At 38.2% G+C, this 15196-nt stretch overlaps 1 protein-coding gene across 1 annotated transcript; it reads right to left on the reverse strand.

Annotated features, from left to right (window-relative positions):
• Positions 1–3401: 3401 nt before the first annotated feature.
• On the reverse strand, positions 3402–11711 carry LOC133711001 (ABC transporter G family member 32). Its single transcript, XM_062137163.1, has 24 exons — positions 11181–11711; positions 10867–10987; positions 10678–10766; positions 10504–10588; positions 10233–10392; positions 9156–9232; positions 9024–9077; positions 8838–8928; positions 8445–8746; positions 8082–8363; positions 7652–7968; positions 7404–7564; positions 7218–7321; positions 6621–6780; positions 6384–6506; positions 6186–6277; positions 5769–6101; positions 5390–5680; positions 5123–5206; positions 4895–5028; positions 4584–4811; positions 4324–4495; positions 3990–4244; positions 3402–3880 (listed from the first exon to the last, which is right to left on the reverse strand). The coding sequence occupies exons 1-24, from the start codon at positions 11453–11455 to the stop codon at positions 3608–3610; spliced, it is 4263 nt and encodes a 1420-aa protein (XP_061993147.1). The 5' UTR covers positions 11456–11711; the 3' UTR covers positions 3402–3607.
• Positions 11712–15196: the final 3485 nt, after the last annotated feature.

Consider the following 15196-nt stretch of genomic DNA (forward strand, 5'->3'; position numbering starts at 1 on the left):
CACACACACACACACTCTCTCTCTCTCTCTCTCTCTCTCTCTCTCTCTCTCTCTCTCTCTCACGATCTGGCCACATCCCCGTCGGCGGGTGATAGGCTATTTCTATCCACCTAAATAGATGCACAAAAATTCCTATAACTTAACCCTACAAGAATGTCGAAAATAGTATAGGTAAGTAGGGATCGTTCCCGCAAGAATAGACCACTAATCACTAATCTAAAGACTCAATACAAAATAAATCCTAAACTGTTCAGTTAGAAAGATCTGACTGGAAGACGACTCTAAACTACTCTAAATGTCACGAAAATTTACAGACAGACTCTAAACATGTTAAACTAACTACTGACAAAGTTTGATAATTTTTGAAGGTGTTTTGGTTGACGAACTAATTAAATAAAAACGAAACACTAAATGACTCCGAAAATAAAAAGACTTGATTCAGGGTTATGAAAATCAAAGATAAAACAAGTTAGAGGAATTGCATCCACCACCAATCAATCAAGTAAACTAATCATGTTCAACCTAATTACATCTATCTATGGATGAAGATGCTCAGGTTAACCCAACGCCTGAATTAACCTATTGTTTTTCCTTACTTGTATGCTAGGTGAGAGACGCTTTACACCTAACCTATTTTCTAAAGTGCAACCTAGGTTGACGCAACTCTAGATTTAACATAAAGAAATCATTACGCAATAGAAAAACGAGACATCACAAGGCATCTTGAGTACGACGCGTCTCAATTAACCTAGGAACCTAATCACTTGCCTTATAGACAATTTACTACTCTAGAACTCTCAACGGAACCCTCGAAGCAAGGCACAGGCAATGATTATTCTTAGAAATAGAACCCTAAACATGCAATCTAAGTTGCGCACCAAAGAAAACATGTAAAGGAATCATCAATGTGAAGATAGAAATTAGGTTCTCATCCAATAAATAAACAAAACTAATTGAAAGTCATAATAAGTTTACAATCATGATTTGGGGCTTCAACAACCCCTAACTAATAAAAACTAGTTAAACATAGAAGAAAACAAAACAAGGAAGAGGAGGAAGAGAGAAGAGAAGAGAAGAGCTGCTGCAGATTGATCCCCTTTTATATGCTTAGAGGTTGCCTTCATCTTTCTTGTTGTGTAGGAAATCCAAAACCTAAAAGAATTAGGGTTCACGTGCTTAGGTAGAGTTTTCCTATTGGCTCTTGAACTTGATGACTTATTCCAACCATTAATATTGTGCCGTTTATCCATCATAAGTCGGAATATGAAGTACAAAATCGTCCTTGGGCTTCTCAGTGTGATTTGGGCTTCGAAACATAAATTCCCGTCCAACCTCAGATTCGCGAGCAGTATGACCTTCTTGTACTAAATCGGCCATAACTTCTTCTAGAAAAATGATATTGAAGAGCCGTAAAAATATCTGGAAACTAGACATCCAAGGCTTTCCGACAATATAAATATCATCCTCTGAATCGTTCTGAGCTGGTCTCAGTGGTCTGTCGAAGTTGACTGATCTGCACAGGCAGATTTGCCGATTTTGCCTTTCAGTCCCTCTTTTACTTCTTTTCTCCTTCTTTGCTCAAAATACCTATAAAATAAGTAAACAACGTAAATAACGAGAAAATACACTAAACTAACAAAGAAAGCATAGAGATTAACGTTATCAATATCGCATAATTATGCTCCTATCAGCGGGGTCGCCGGTCGTCCGAAACAAAGACAACAGTGAGATCGTGCAGAAGTCCCAGCAGAAGTTCGAAATGGATCTTCAAATTTCGTTGACGAAGAAGGCGAGTCGAGATCGACCTCCTCGGCGGTCCAAAACGACCTCACCGGAGAAGAAGGTTTCCATCCCCTTGGGTCCTTGCCCTCCAGCCACCAGCTAGTCTGACATTAACAGGAGCAGTTGACTCAGACTCCGGTTGAAATCGAGCTACATCACCGGTCAAACTCAGTCTCGAATCGGCGCAGCCTCGAATCGACTGACATCATCAACGGCGCGTATCCTCTAGTGCTCGATCTCCGGTGCTCGACGCAAGTTGTGGCAGAGAACTTCCTCGAGCATTCCTTCGTCTTAAGCTCCGTCAGAGTCGCCGACGATGTTCTCATCGAGCAGTAGCCCACAAAGTCCGACGCCGGCAGGTTTGTCGCCTGAGGGTGCTTTGGTCTTGGGTGCCCAAATCATTTTTTCTTTTTTTTGTAAACTGTGGGAAGAAATCCGAGAAGGAAAGGAAAAAAAAAAAGAAAAAAAAGTTGTATTGGGGGGCAAATCAAAATGGTGCTACTTCTGTTTTGCAACAGAAGGCCCGAAAGGAAAGAAAACAGGAAAAATAGACGTATATTGCTCCCCAATAGACGTCTATTAATATACGTCTATTGGGGGGCAATATACGTCTATTGGGGAGCAATAGACATTTGAATTGATGTAATCTACTCGTTTTTTTGCTTAATCAAAATTTTATGTATCTAATTTTACAAAGATTAGTTTTTATTCTGGCTATCGAAAATTCTATTGGGGGGCAATAGACGGCTATTGGGGGGCAATAGACATTTTGAATTGATGTAATCTCCTTGTTTTTTTTTTCTGTAATCAAAGTTTTATTTGTCTAAATTTAGGGAGATTAGTTCCCATTCTGGCAATTGAAAGTCCTATTGGGAGGCAATAGGCTTCTATTGGGGGGGCAATACATGACATATAGTCGTCTATTGGGGGGCAATAGACGTCTATTGGGAGGCAATAGAGGTCTATTGCCCATCTATTAGGGGCAAAAAAAACTTTCCGGTGAGATTTTCAGCAAATTCCAGTCACCGGCCGCCGGTGACCGGAATCCGGCGACCGGTGACCGGATTCCGGCGAAGTCTCCTATGGTTTCTCTCTCTTCCATTTTCTCTATCTCTCTCTCTAAGTAACAAAGGGGTGAGGGGTAAAATGGTATTAAAAAAAAATTAAAAACAAAAAAAAAATCTTAATGGGGTATTAGGGAAGACTCCCTTAGAGTGTATTGGGTAAGAGAGAATTAAAAAAACTTAATGGGGTAAGTGGGAAAAAAATCCCTAGAAATGGGGTAAATGGACAAAACCCCAAAATAAGAACATGCGATTTTGACCAAAAAACTGTGTGCTGTAGTCCAAGATTTTGGTGACAAATGATGGTTTATAATTTGTCATTTTTGAGGTTTGTTTCCATGAGGTTAGAAAAGAATACAATATCTTTGGCGTGTTGTTCACTTGCATGGACACCATTAGCCTCCTTTCCATGAATTGAGAGCGGACGCTATTAACCTTATCATCAGAAAATTCTATATTCTCAATATGCACTAAGAATTGATTAGAAGAAATCTTCACATACTAAAACATTCAACTTTTTTACAAAACTTATATTCTGTAACACAAAACAACAAATACCAAAATCATGAATACCGTTTACACATAAGAATTTCCAGCTACCCAGTAGCTGTTATTTGCATACTCTAAAAACAACAGTTAATTTGTTCTCTACCTGTAGCTATACACACTTCATCAATAGTTCATTAGAAGCTCATGTGGTTTTCATACAATGAAATGAACTAATCACACGTATAATAAATAAAGATGATGTTTACTTGTCATCATCTCCTCTGGAAGTTGAATGATTTTATTGCATAGGCAAAAATTATTGCGAAAAGTATGCAGAAACCGACGACCATAATTCCGGCTACACCTAGGAAATCATGCCTGTACCCAAAACCAACTTTGAGGAACTGCCTTACCGGCATTGTTCTTTCTCCATCTGCTAGCGTCAAAAGACTGTCATCGTCACCGTACTGCGAAACAAACAGGCCATACAGACTCCAGGCTACAGGGTTTGCCCAGTAATACCATCTCCACCATACGGGAATTCTCTGAATTAAGCATTATATATACCAAGAAGTTATTGTGTTAGAGAGACTATATCAATGATGTTCTAATTTAAAGCACAAAGAAAGAAAGCAGGGCAGTAATTTCTATTACCTTGTGAGGAATCATGAAGCCGCTGAAAAGATTCCATAGCATGTAAAATGGAGCAGCAATTATGGCAGCTACGTTATGATTTGGTGTGACCGCTGTTGTCATCATTCCGTAAAAGGTGAAGTATAGCATTGTGAAATACATGAAGAATAAGTACCAAACAAACTTTAAAAGTGTCCAGTCAAATGCAGCCGTGGAGTAGAAAATTGTGCAGTAGATGACCGCTTGCGCAAACACATAAGGGAACTCTATTGCAACCTGCAGAAGATCGATACATGATTACATAACCTTTAGGAGTATCAGGTATTATGCCTTAACAAAGTGGAAGAAGGTAAACCTGAGCAAATGCAAATGGTAACGCCGAGTACATCCCAGCAGCTCTCTCTCGATATGAGACAAATCTTTCTATAGAAACAACAGGTTGAACAGCAGTGGCATTGGTGACTCCACTAAATAGGATTGCTGCATACAAGGATCCCATGGCATTTAATAAGTCCTGCTGGGTCTCCCTGTGAACAATGAAGTTGTAAATGATATGATTAATTCCATTGTGAGGTTACAATAAGTCAATAGATAGGTACAGAAAAAGAAAGAAACCTCTTAGCCCCGAATCTCCAACAAATTGTTCCTAGCATCAAGGAGATGATGACAGTGTAAAAGAAACGAACTGCAGTGTACTGAGGGTTTCGCCAATAAGACAGATTTTGCTTCCATAGACAAGTGAGAAATTGTTCAAATGATGTCTGACAGTATTTGGTTGGAAAGTTTAATTCTTTGGAATTAGTACTCGGCTTGCTTAGGTTTTCAACCAAGTCTTTGTTTTGTCTGGAAAAAAGGAAAGGCGGTATTATTAGATGAAGAAACACATAAAAGCTAACCAGCAATAATTCATGGAGAAGTGTTCGTACTGAAACAAATTTGATCTTCTGTAAATATCTGCAAAATCCACCCCCAGACGGATTTCTTCAGTTGAAGAAGTAACATCAAGCATCCATGCAGCAGGATTATATCCAGGCCTGATCTTTTGCACTCCTTCAATTGCCTGCAGATATAGATATGCATATGTCACGTTTGTAATCATTAAACACGTGAAAGTGTACATATTCTAACATATATCCTGGCATGCATTATCTGACCTCAAAGTACTTGATGAGTTCACAAGAGTTGGGTCCAAGTGGACCAGCATATATGAGCTGACCGCCACGCTTCAAAAACAGAAGCTGCAATGACAGATGATATTATTAGGGGATCAATCAAATATTAACGCAATATAAATTGATTAGATAATATGCACTCTGTAAGGAAGTCCTGTTTTTTTTTTTTTTTTTCAGATAGGAAGCTGTACTAGCCATAACAGATATAGGAAACGTAATACAAAACATGGATAGACCATGAGAGAATACCTCATCAAAGGATTCAAAAATGTCTATGCTAGGCTGGTGGATTGTGCATACGATAGTACGTCCAGTATTGACTATATTCCTCACAGTCCTCATCACAATGGCTGCAGACCTTGCATCTAACCCAGATGTGGGTTCATCCATGAATACTATGGATGGGTTAGCGACCAGCTCCACTGCTATAGTTAGCCTTTTTCGTTGTTCTGTTGACAAGCCATTCACCCCCGGTAAACCAACCAGTGCCCCACTTAATGGAGTGAGCTCCACAAGTTCCATCACCTCCTCTACAAAAGCCTACAATTTTTTTCTCTCAATATTTTAGATACTGGAATGATCTTATGATGAAGACATACAAATAGAGTAAAGCATTTTACATGAATACCTTCCGTGTATCCAAGTCAACATCTGATGGCAAGCGAAGCCAAACAGAGAACAGAAGCGATTCAACAACAGTCAAGCACGGGGAGTGAATATCAGATTGCTCGCAGTAACCCGAAATTCTTGCAAAAGTTTCTTGTCTTTTTGGATGACCAGATATATGTATGCTTCCTTCTATAACCCCACCAGTTTTTCGACCAGCCAATACGTCCATGAGGGTGGTTTTACCAGCACCACTTACTCCAACCAATGCTGTAAGCACCCCCGGCCTAAATGCTCCAGTGACATCAACCAAGAGCTGCAATCTCTCTTCTTGAATTCCCTGCTGCTTCAATTCCTGTAGTTGTACTTGGATCAGAAAAGATATAGTCAACATGTTTCCGAGAATAGGTGGTGCAAATGAATGCTGTTAAACACTCACCAGAGGGACATCAACATAGTAATTGATATTGCTGAAAGACATGGAAAGTGGCTGAAATGGGAGGACCATTCCTCTCTGCTTAAAGTATTTTCCTGCATAGAAGATCACCAAGAATGAGGACACTAATTAAGACTAATGCGTATTTAACTGAACAGGACTATATAAAAACAAATTCAATCTTCAAATTAGTTTACAAACCATTAAGTGACTGTGAATGATTCAAGTACTGTCTCAGCTCAATAGCAACACTTTCCCCTTTTCTTCTCCTTTCTCTCTCTTCCAGCTCTTCCTTAGACACAACAGCTTGTTGCTTCCCCAAGGCTTTAGTATATGTTGAACATCAATTTTATTAGGCTCTATCAAATTTGTTTGGCTATATGCAATGCCAGAAGTAAACTGAAGATTAAATAGCATTTATGAGCAGAAGTGACTTACGGTTGAGGTAAGCAAGGAAGAATGTGAATAGTAAATTGAATAAAACTGTATAGCCAAGCAAAGCACCAGCACCAATCCAATACCAGTATCTCTCTGGAAACAAACTGCGTGCTTTTAGTAATGACTGACCTAATGAAAGACCGGTCTCATACCCATGTCCCTACATAAATAACACAATAAGCAAATACTTATGTTCTGAATAGACTCTTAGAAACTAACTCGACATATAGATGAAGTGAAATGAATCTTCATATTGGCTCTTGCCTATGCATATCCAGCTTTTTTAAAAAGTTTGTGCAATGAAGCAAAACTAATCACAATTTAAGTGAATATTCTCTTGTGGCACAGCACAATAATAGAAGATGGCAATGGTTTGGTTAAGAAGTAAGAACTCATATAAGGAAAACCAAATGCAATGAAAGGATAACATATCCCACTTTATAACTCTCATATATATATATATATATATATATATATATATATATATTACTGGTATATTTACCAGTACAGCCACCATGTCTCTCCTATGACTAGCAAAATAATTTTTATAATTTCTTTGGTCCAAATAATGAACGGATAAATGAAATGTGAAGTTACCGTGTTCCAGGAGTGTCCAAGGAATTCATTTACAGAAGCAGCATTTTGAGCATACATCAAAGGAGAAAACCAGAAACCCCAAATCCACCATTTTGGTATATGATCTGTCACAATTGAATAGAGAAATGAATAAAAATGTGAGATCACATTGGAAAGACACAGAAATTGACAAAATGTTATTTTTACCTCTAGAGATGATGAATCCTCCAAGAGCCATTACAACCAACATGGCAAAAGATCCAAAGGTGTTGGCTACTATCATATTTCGACCCAAGGATCCCATAAGACGAAAGAGAGCTGTGGACATCTGGTGCAGAAGGAAATATACCAAGAACTGCCCAAAAAATCTGCAGATTCAACAAGTAACCTAAGAATCTCATCCCATCACTAACTTTCACAGTTCATGCCAAGTACCAAGGAAACATATGATTTACCTAGAAATTGCGGGATCATATCCAATGACATAGTATGTGATTGCCACCCAAAGTCCAGACTCTATGAGTGAATTTGGAATACTCAAGAGCCAGGAAGGAAGAGTATAGACCCAACTTGGGTAGAAGTGTAAGTCCCTATGCTTGTAAAGCACTGGAAGCTTGGCCACCAACATTGGCACCTCCGTAAAGCCATTAAAAAGAATAATAACCATGGAAAAGTATAGTGCCCCGAGATATAAGCCTCCATCATCAATTGTATCATGGTGCATTTTTGTCCGGCAGAAGACACTCATTGTGATCAAAGCAACCAAAAGAAGCTGGAAGACAGAACATGGTACTTGTAAAATCAGCAACAGATAACATTTAACCTTTCAAATGATTAAGCTGGCTAAATAATGCCTTTTGAAGAAACAAATAATTGAACAATTACCTGAACAAATTTGAAAATATAAATAAATGCATTCCGCTTCATCAGTAGTACTTGCCAGTTAAAGCTTGTCTTGAGAAGCTCCTTCCTCTTCATGCCATAGAGAGAAGTCGCCAAAGCTGCAGGGTGGTTATAGCGTTTATCAAAAGGAACTTTCAACTCTTCAGACAAATTCTTCCCATCTTGAAATGAAGGAAAAGCTTCAACAAACTTTGCTGGTGGTATATAGCGGTATGGAAGATCAGGATTGGACCAGTACTGCTCTTGGTCCTTCTTTGATATAACCTGTGTACAAGGGAAAGAACAATATATCAAACACTATAAAAGAGGAAAGAAGTTTTAAAACTCGAGTAGTTCACAACTTACTTCTTGCAAGAAGTCTGCCACATTCTTTCGGCAGGGACATCTAAACCCCATGTATGAAAAGAAATCAAGTGCAGCTTCCCGGGGTCCCTGAAACACTATCTGGCCCTCACACAAAAGTATAACATCATCAAACAACTCGTAGGTCTCAGGAGCAGGTTGAAGCAGAGATATAACAGTGGTGGAATCAAGTGCACAAGTTGAATGCCTAAGATACTTGATGATTTGATAAGTAGTGGAACTATCGAGCCCAGTTGATATTTCATCCATGAACAACACTCTTGCTGGACCTACTAGTAATTCACCTGAAAATCACATAGTTGCTTTATCAGCAAATAGCTTTACCTCACTAGCACAAAAGAAATAGCACCCAAAATTGAAACACCAAGTATGCACCTGTAGTAAGCCGCTTCTTTTGGCCCCCTGATATACCTTTAAGCATTTCATCTCCTACCAACGTATCAGCGCATATGTCCAACCCTAAAATCTTTGTCAGAAATATGTTAGTACTAGAAAGAGAATGAAACAAGAAATCTTGATACAACATAGTAGGAACTTCAATAACTGGAATCGAGAAAATACCTTCATGATGTACTCTACCACAAGGCTTGTCTCTTGCTCTCCAAGAGCTAATGACTGGAAAACAACATTGCGTCAGTAATCACTACATAGTACATATTCAAAAGAATCAACATCTGTAGCAAGAACAAGTACCTTCATGAATATATCAAGATCACCATCGGGTTTTATCCCCGCAATCTTTTCTCTTCTTGCTAGTTCTACTAGCATATCTGTCACCAAACATTCATGTCAACACTTTATCAAACACAAACCATGCACAAATAAGTACACATTTCCCAAACCTTAGGCCATCTCCAATCGTGGAGGTCTAAAATAGACCATGGTCTAAAATTTTAGACCTTTGAATGGTACTATTCATTCAAATAGTGAGGTCTATAATTTTTCCAACTCCAATCGTTCGAGGTCTAAATTATAGACTTTAATATATTTTATTATTTTTATTTTGTATACTTCAAAATTATAAGTGTTTTCAGTTATATTACTAATTCAAGTATACTTAGAATTATTTTTAGAGACAAAAATATAATTTTAATGATTGAAGAAATCTTACTATATTGTTAGATAAGACTTTTCGAGTCCACGTGTCGATTCATATACAACTCTACAGATTACCGATTAGATTTTTATCTGCACAAATCATTTTTTATCTTTATCGAATCTTATTAAATTTTTGGATAGGATATTACATGCCACGTGTCATTTCGTAACTAGTTATATAGATTTCAGATTAGATTTTATTTCGACATGGCACTTCTTATCTTCAGCCTCAAATCTCAATAAAAAGGGTACTTCGGGTTGCATTTTTCAATTATTGTAATGAATAAATGCAGTAAAGTATTATTGTAACGGCTCATTTTGTATTATACTTCATAATTATATTTAGTTGATGTATCATACCACTAATAAATAATAATAATAATAATAATTATAATAAACTATTAGGTCAAATTTATTTCATAAAATTAAAGATTTCATAAAATCAAATTTATTCAAAAAAAAAATTTGGATTAATTATGCAATCATGCAACTTGAAGCTTGAAGTGGGCCAACTTTGGTGGTCTAAATGGTGGTCTATATTTAGACCAACATATAGACTTTAGACCACCATGGAACATTTTTGTAATAGACCTAATCCATGATTGGAGATGATTTTTGCTCAACCATGGTCTAAAATATAGACTTTGAACCTTCCATTGGAGATAGCCTTACCATATTTGAATCCAACACCTTGACACCGTCCTGCAAAGTCAAGAGTCTCCCTTACAGTCATCTCCGCCGCAAACCAGTCCTGTTGACTGACATAAGCCGACGTCCTCTGCGGCACAAACTCGTTTAAGCCATGGCCATTGTATGTTGTGCTACCTGACATCTTCAAAGTGATCAAACATAAACAAATGAGTACTAATTGAAGCTGAAGTCACAAAATCAGCAACTATCATAAAACTCATGAGTATGCAAGATACACAAGTTAAACCACTACCTGAAGACCGGTTCCAAGGCGTCCGGCGAGAGCCAATAGTAGCGTCGTCTTGCCGGAGCTCGGTGGACCCAATAACAACGTCAATCTGAAACACAGCACCAAAAATCTTATTAAAGTTCACTGGACTGAAAATTCAGCAACTCGGTACTAGTCGAAGCTTAGATAAGAAAGTACCTTGAAGGTCTTATAATCCCACTAATGTTGTCTAAAATCGTTAATTTGCTTCTCTTGCTCCTTAATAGCCGTAATTGCCTCAAAAGTGCCTAAAATCACATTCAGAAAAATATAAAAGCCTAATCTTTAATTCCAACCGTTATATGGGTAACGAAGATTGAATCAGAATTAAAGAGAGTACAAATCTACCTCGGTCATATTGAATACGAAATTCGGAATAGTTGGCAGTGCTCTGCTTCCCACATGGACGAAAGCTTCAACGTTCAAATTCTGAAACCGCACCTCGATCTTCGGAAACTCCAAATCTACTCTGTACACCCGAATTTGATCCAAATTTTAAGAATCAAAACCACCAAATAACAAATTAAAAACATTAAAGTTGCATAATTTAGAAAGAAAACTCTGTTTGATTGCAGTGAAAGCAGAGACTTGTTTTCTTCAATTTCTCGATCAGCAACCAAACAGACTCGAGTAACCACCAAAATATTACGAAAGACGCTTACGCGTTAAATCTGAGTCGCATTTTCTCAAAGAAGTGCTCGGGGTCATCTTCAGCCGAGTTAACAAGCCGATCGAGCAGTAGCTTCAGCTCCTGAGCCTCCAGCTCGCTGACGTCAACCTCCTTGGTATCTCCCACGATGTTCTTGAAAATGCCACGTCGGACTCTGGAGTACGTCGGCAGCCTCTCCAGCGCCGCCCACCGCAGCGCCTCCTCGTCCTCCCCCTCCACCCGAAACGACGCCGTCCTCGCAAACGCGTTCTCCGCCGAGTTCCACATTATTATTTCTCCGGATCTTGAGATACTCAGAATCTCATCATAGCTAGCTAGTGTGTAGTGTGTAGAGAGAAAAATGAAGATGAGGGAGGGGATGGACTAGTGTCGTCTCTGATCAGCTGAAAATGGTGGTTGGGGTCTCTGCGCGCGCATTTAATACCCTCTTGGTTTCTCTCTCTAAAGGGTCTTGGTTTTTCACTTTTTTGGTTTGGTTCTTCTTCTTCTTCTCTCTCTCTCTCTAACGAGCACGTTAAAGCGTTTCACAGTTTTTGCAGGGACAGGGTAAACAGAGAGGGTCGCATTTAATAGCCGCGGGAAAGATGCAAAAGGGCACGAGGCGTCTTCGAAACGCCCCAGCCCCACTCGCGCGGTGTCTCCATTCGCTCCGGAAATGGACAGTCTTATTCATCCGACGGCTGGAAGTGGCGCGTGAGTTGGCGCCGCCTGGCGCGTAGGGTCTTAAGTGGGGGATGATTTTGAATGAAACGGCGGGGAAGCCAGGTGGGATTACTGGGGTTTAATTTTTTTTTAACGGTAAGTTAAAAAAAAACGGCGGGTAGGAGGGTGTCGGCCGTTTAGGGTTAAAAGTTTCAGAATTATTGGCAGAAAAAGGTTGGTGTTTCACCTTTTAACCCCAAAAATGGGTTTCCTCCTAGAGTATGGAAAAAGGTATACTGTTTTCTCGCCTAACCTAGCTACTAAACTTTTTCAATTATTGCATGTTATAATGTAGCTATCAAACTAGGATTGAGATTTAAGGTCTAACGATACTGATCGTAATATTAATTGTTTTTTTTTTTTTGTTACTGTTTACATGAGTGAAGTACCTAACTAAAACCACACACTTATTGCATGCTAATAATTGAAGCTGCCCACCAATGGAGCCATCAAGTCACCTGAAGATTATATATGATATATTGATATTAGAGCAAGTTCACCCGTAGTCAAGAAATGTCAAGGTCAAAAAGTCAAGAATTCGACCAGTTAAGTTACTGTTCACTGTCACTGGACATGGGTTAGCACCCGTTTTTTTTCTTGACCGGTCAAGACTGTTCATTATTTTATTTTTTCACTGTTCATTGATTTTTTACAGTTTTATTTCACTGTTCATTGTGTAACTATGAAATATAATTTTTTTTGGGTGAGATGTAAAATAAATGGTAGGTATTTATAGAGAAATGTTTAGAGTTTTTAACAATATTTTCTCTTACCGTTTTGTTACCGTTACAACACTATATATACATATAATTGCACCACCGTTGGATCTGAACATTAATTGAAAACAACGGCCCAGATTAAGGCCATAACGTCTGTCTCTTTAATTGGCCGCTGACGTCACCCATGTGGCCTGATGGACTGAGTTGTCTTGCTTCTTTGCCTGGGCAAGCAATATGACAAGGCCATGACATTTTTCTTGGCCTGGGTCAAAAAAGGCAATCTTTTGTCCAGTCAAAAAGGGACCGGTGGAAGGAGAAAAATCATGCTCATAATCAACACCTCAGCAATCTGAGCTGGTGACCGGTCAAGACATGCACCGCTGCACTTGCTCTTAGAGCTCTTGCGCGCTAAATCTTTGTCTGTTATAACTTTTAAACTTTTTTTTTTTTAAAGGGAACCTTTAAACATATTTTTAGGGAGGCAAATTTTGTAGCAGATGTCATGGCTAATCTAGGGCATAATCTCAATATATACCAGTGCTTCTTGGACCAATACGGTTCCGACTTCCGAGAGAGGCCTCAAATGCCTTGTTGTTTGATAGTGTTAATTGTGGTTGCGCCATGGGCTTCCAAATTAATGAGTAATCTTTTCGTATAAAAAAAAAATGAAGCTGCCCGTGAATCTGTGATGGATAGGTAATGATACTTGGGATGAGTCCATTGCTTTTGAGATCTTCATTACACCATTATGGCAATTGGCCAAAAAAAAAAAATTACACCATTATGGCATGGCTGTTCTTACCATAAAACGAAAGTATATTTTGAAGTATTACCAAAAGAGAAACTGAGAAAAGTTGACTTTTGTATAGCATTTGTTTGTCTGTGGTATTGTATGTGAAACTCCAAATAACCCCAGCTAGCTATGATCTCAGCAAGTCCTATTATATGTGATCATAAACCAGTAAATTTAATTGCCAATCAAGCTTACTACAATTCTAACCAAATAATATTCATTCCACATATTATATATACCATGTCAATTCAATGATATACAGGGCCTTAATATTAATTACATGAATACTAATCTGGTATGTTGATGCATGCAGTGCATGATGCATCATATATGGTTTTCCTATTTACAAGATATAATAAGTGAGGGAATGTGGTTGCTAGCTAGCTTACTCATTCTAAGCCTCTAAGCTAGGTCAGGATTAAATCTTCATATATGCATTCAATTTTTGCGCGCATCCATCTATTTGTCATCTCAATTAGAAACTGGTCAAGAAAAGGGTTTTGCTTCCTGCCAAGTGCCAACTGCATTCTGCATGCATTTTATTCCATTCGCAGCTAGCTAATTGTAGTTGGCAAAGAGGTTGAGATATTAATGGTAATTAAATGCTTGAGGACCCGCATGCATTGAAATATGTAACAGTAGCTAGCTAGAACTAACTACAAACTAATAATACTGCATAAATTATATATATCCAGCAAAATATATGATCAATTAATATATACATGTGTGTATGAATCAGCGGAAAGAAAAAAGAGGAAAAACCCATGTGAATACAGTATGTGATTTCCAAGATCGAAAGAAAATTCAAGCATGTGATCTAACTTCTGGTGGTGGAATTTATTGCTCTGTGAGTTCGATCATGATCGCTGTGCAGAACTTAATTTGACGAAAAATTGGTCTGAAATTTCAATGTTATTGACTATTATCTCCAAGAACAACATAAATGGCGATCAAAGAAGTTTTCATGAATCCATCTTCATATATCTGCTGCAAGAATATTCTTGCAATATATGAAGATCGAGCTAGGGTTTATATATATATATATATATAACGCATAACATTTTTTCTTGGGATCGGAGCAGCTTGGATTTTTTCATTATTTTGATCCAATCGAATTTGTACGTCCATGGCATGGCTTTAATTTGGTTAGGCATTTTGCTCCGCCAATTTAGACAGGAAGGCATGATCCAACGTTAGTAATCCATCAGTCAATGCATTGCTCTATGGCACGTACATGCATATATCATATATGTGTATGTGTACTTTAGTCTATCTGATCGGATGTGACTACTTCAATTTCTCATTATCTGGTCTCGTTCGGATGGCTGTACACCCGCAATTGCGGTTCAGTTAGGATGAAGCTTGCACGTCCGAACTTTGCACAAGGGTAAAATAAAAATAATACCGTCCAAACAGTCTCATTTTTCTCATTCATGATCGGTAAATCTAAAGATATATAAGCATAAAAGACTTGTATACATATGCGTACGTGTCTGCGAAATTGAGAAGACAAATTAATTAACCTCGTTATTGATCTTAACCATCGTCTACTGCTCTAGCAAAACATGTAGTGAAGAAATTGAAGAAAAGAAAAGTCTATTGGTTGGTGAGAGTGGTTCGATCACAAAATCACACTTGTCCTCTCGTACACCATGAACTGAACCGGTACACTTAACTATATGATAGCAACAGTACCATATTTAATGTATATATATGTTTCCTAATCTATATTCAGTGAGAGCATACTTAAATCCTATTCAAGAACGTATTTGGATTCTACAGGCCGGAGGAACA

This window comes from Rosa rugosa, chromosome 1 (genome assembly GCF_958449725.1).
Source record: "Rosa rugosa chromosome 1, drRosRugo1.1, whole genome shotgun sequence".
NCBI classification, from domain to species: Eukaryota; Viridiplantae; Streptophyta; class Magnoliopsida; order Rosales; family Rosaceae; genus Rosa; species Rosa rugosa.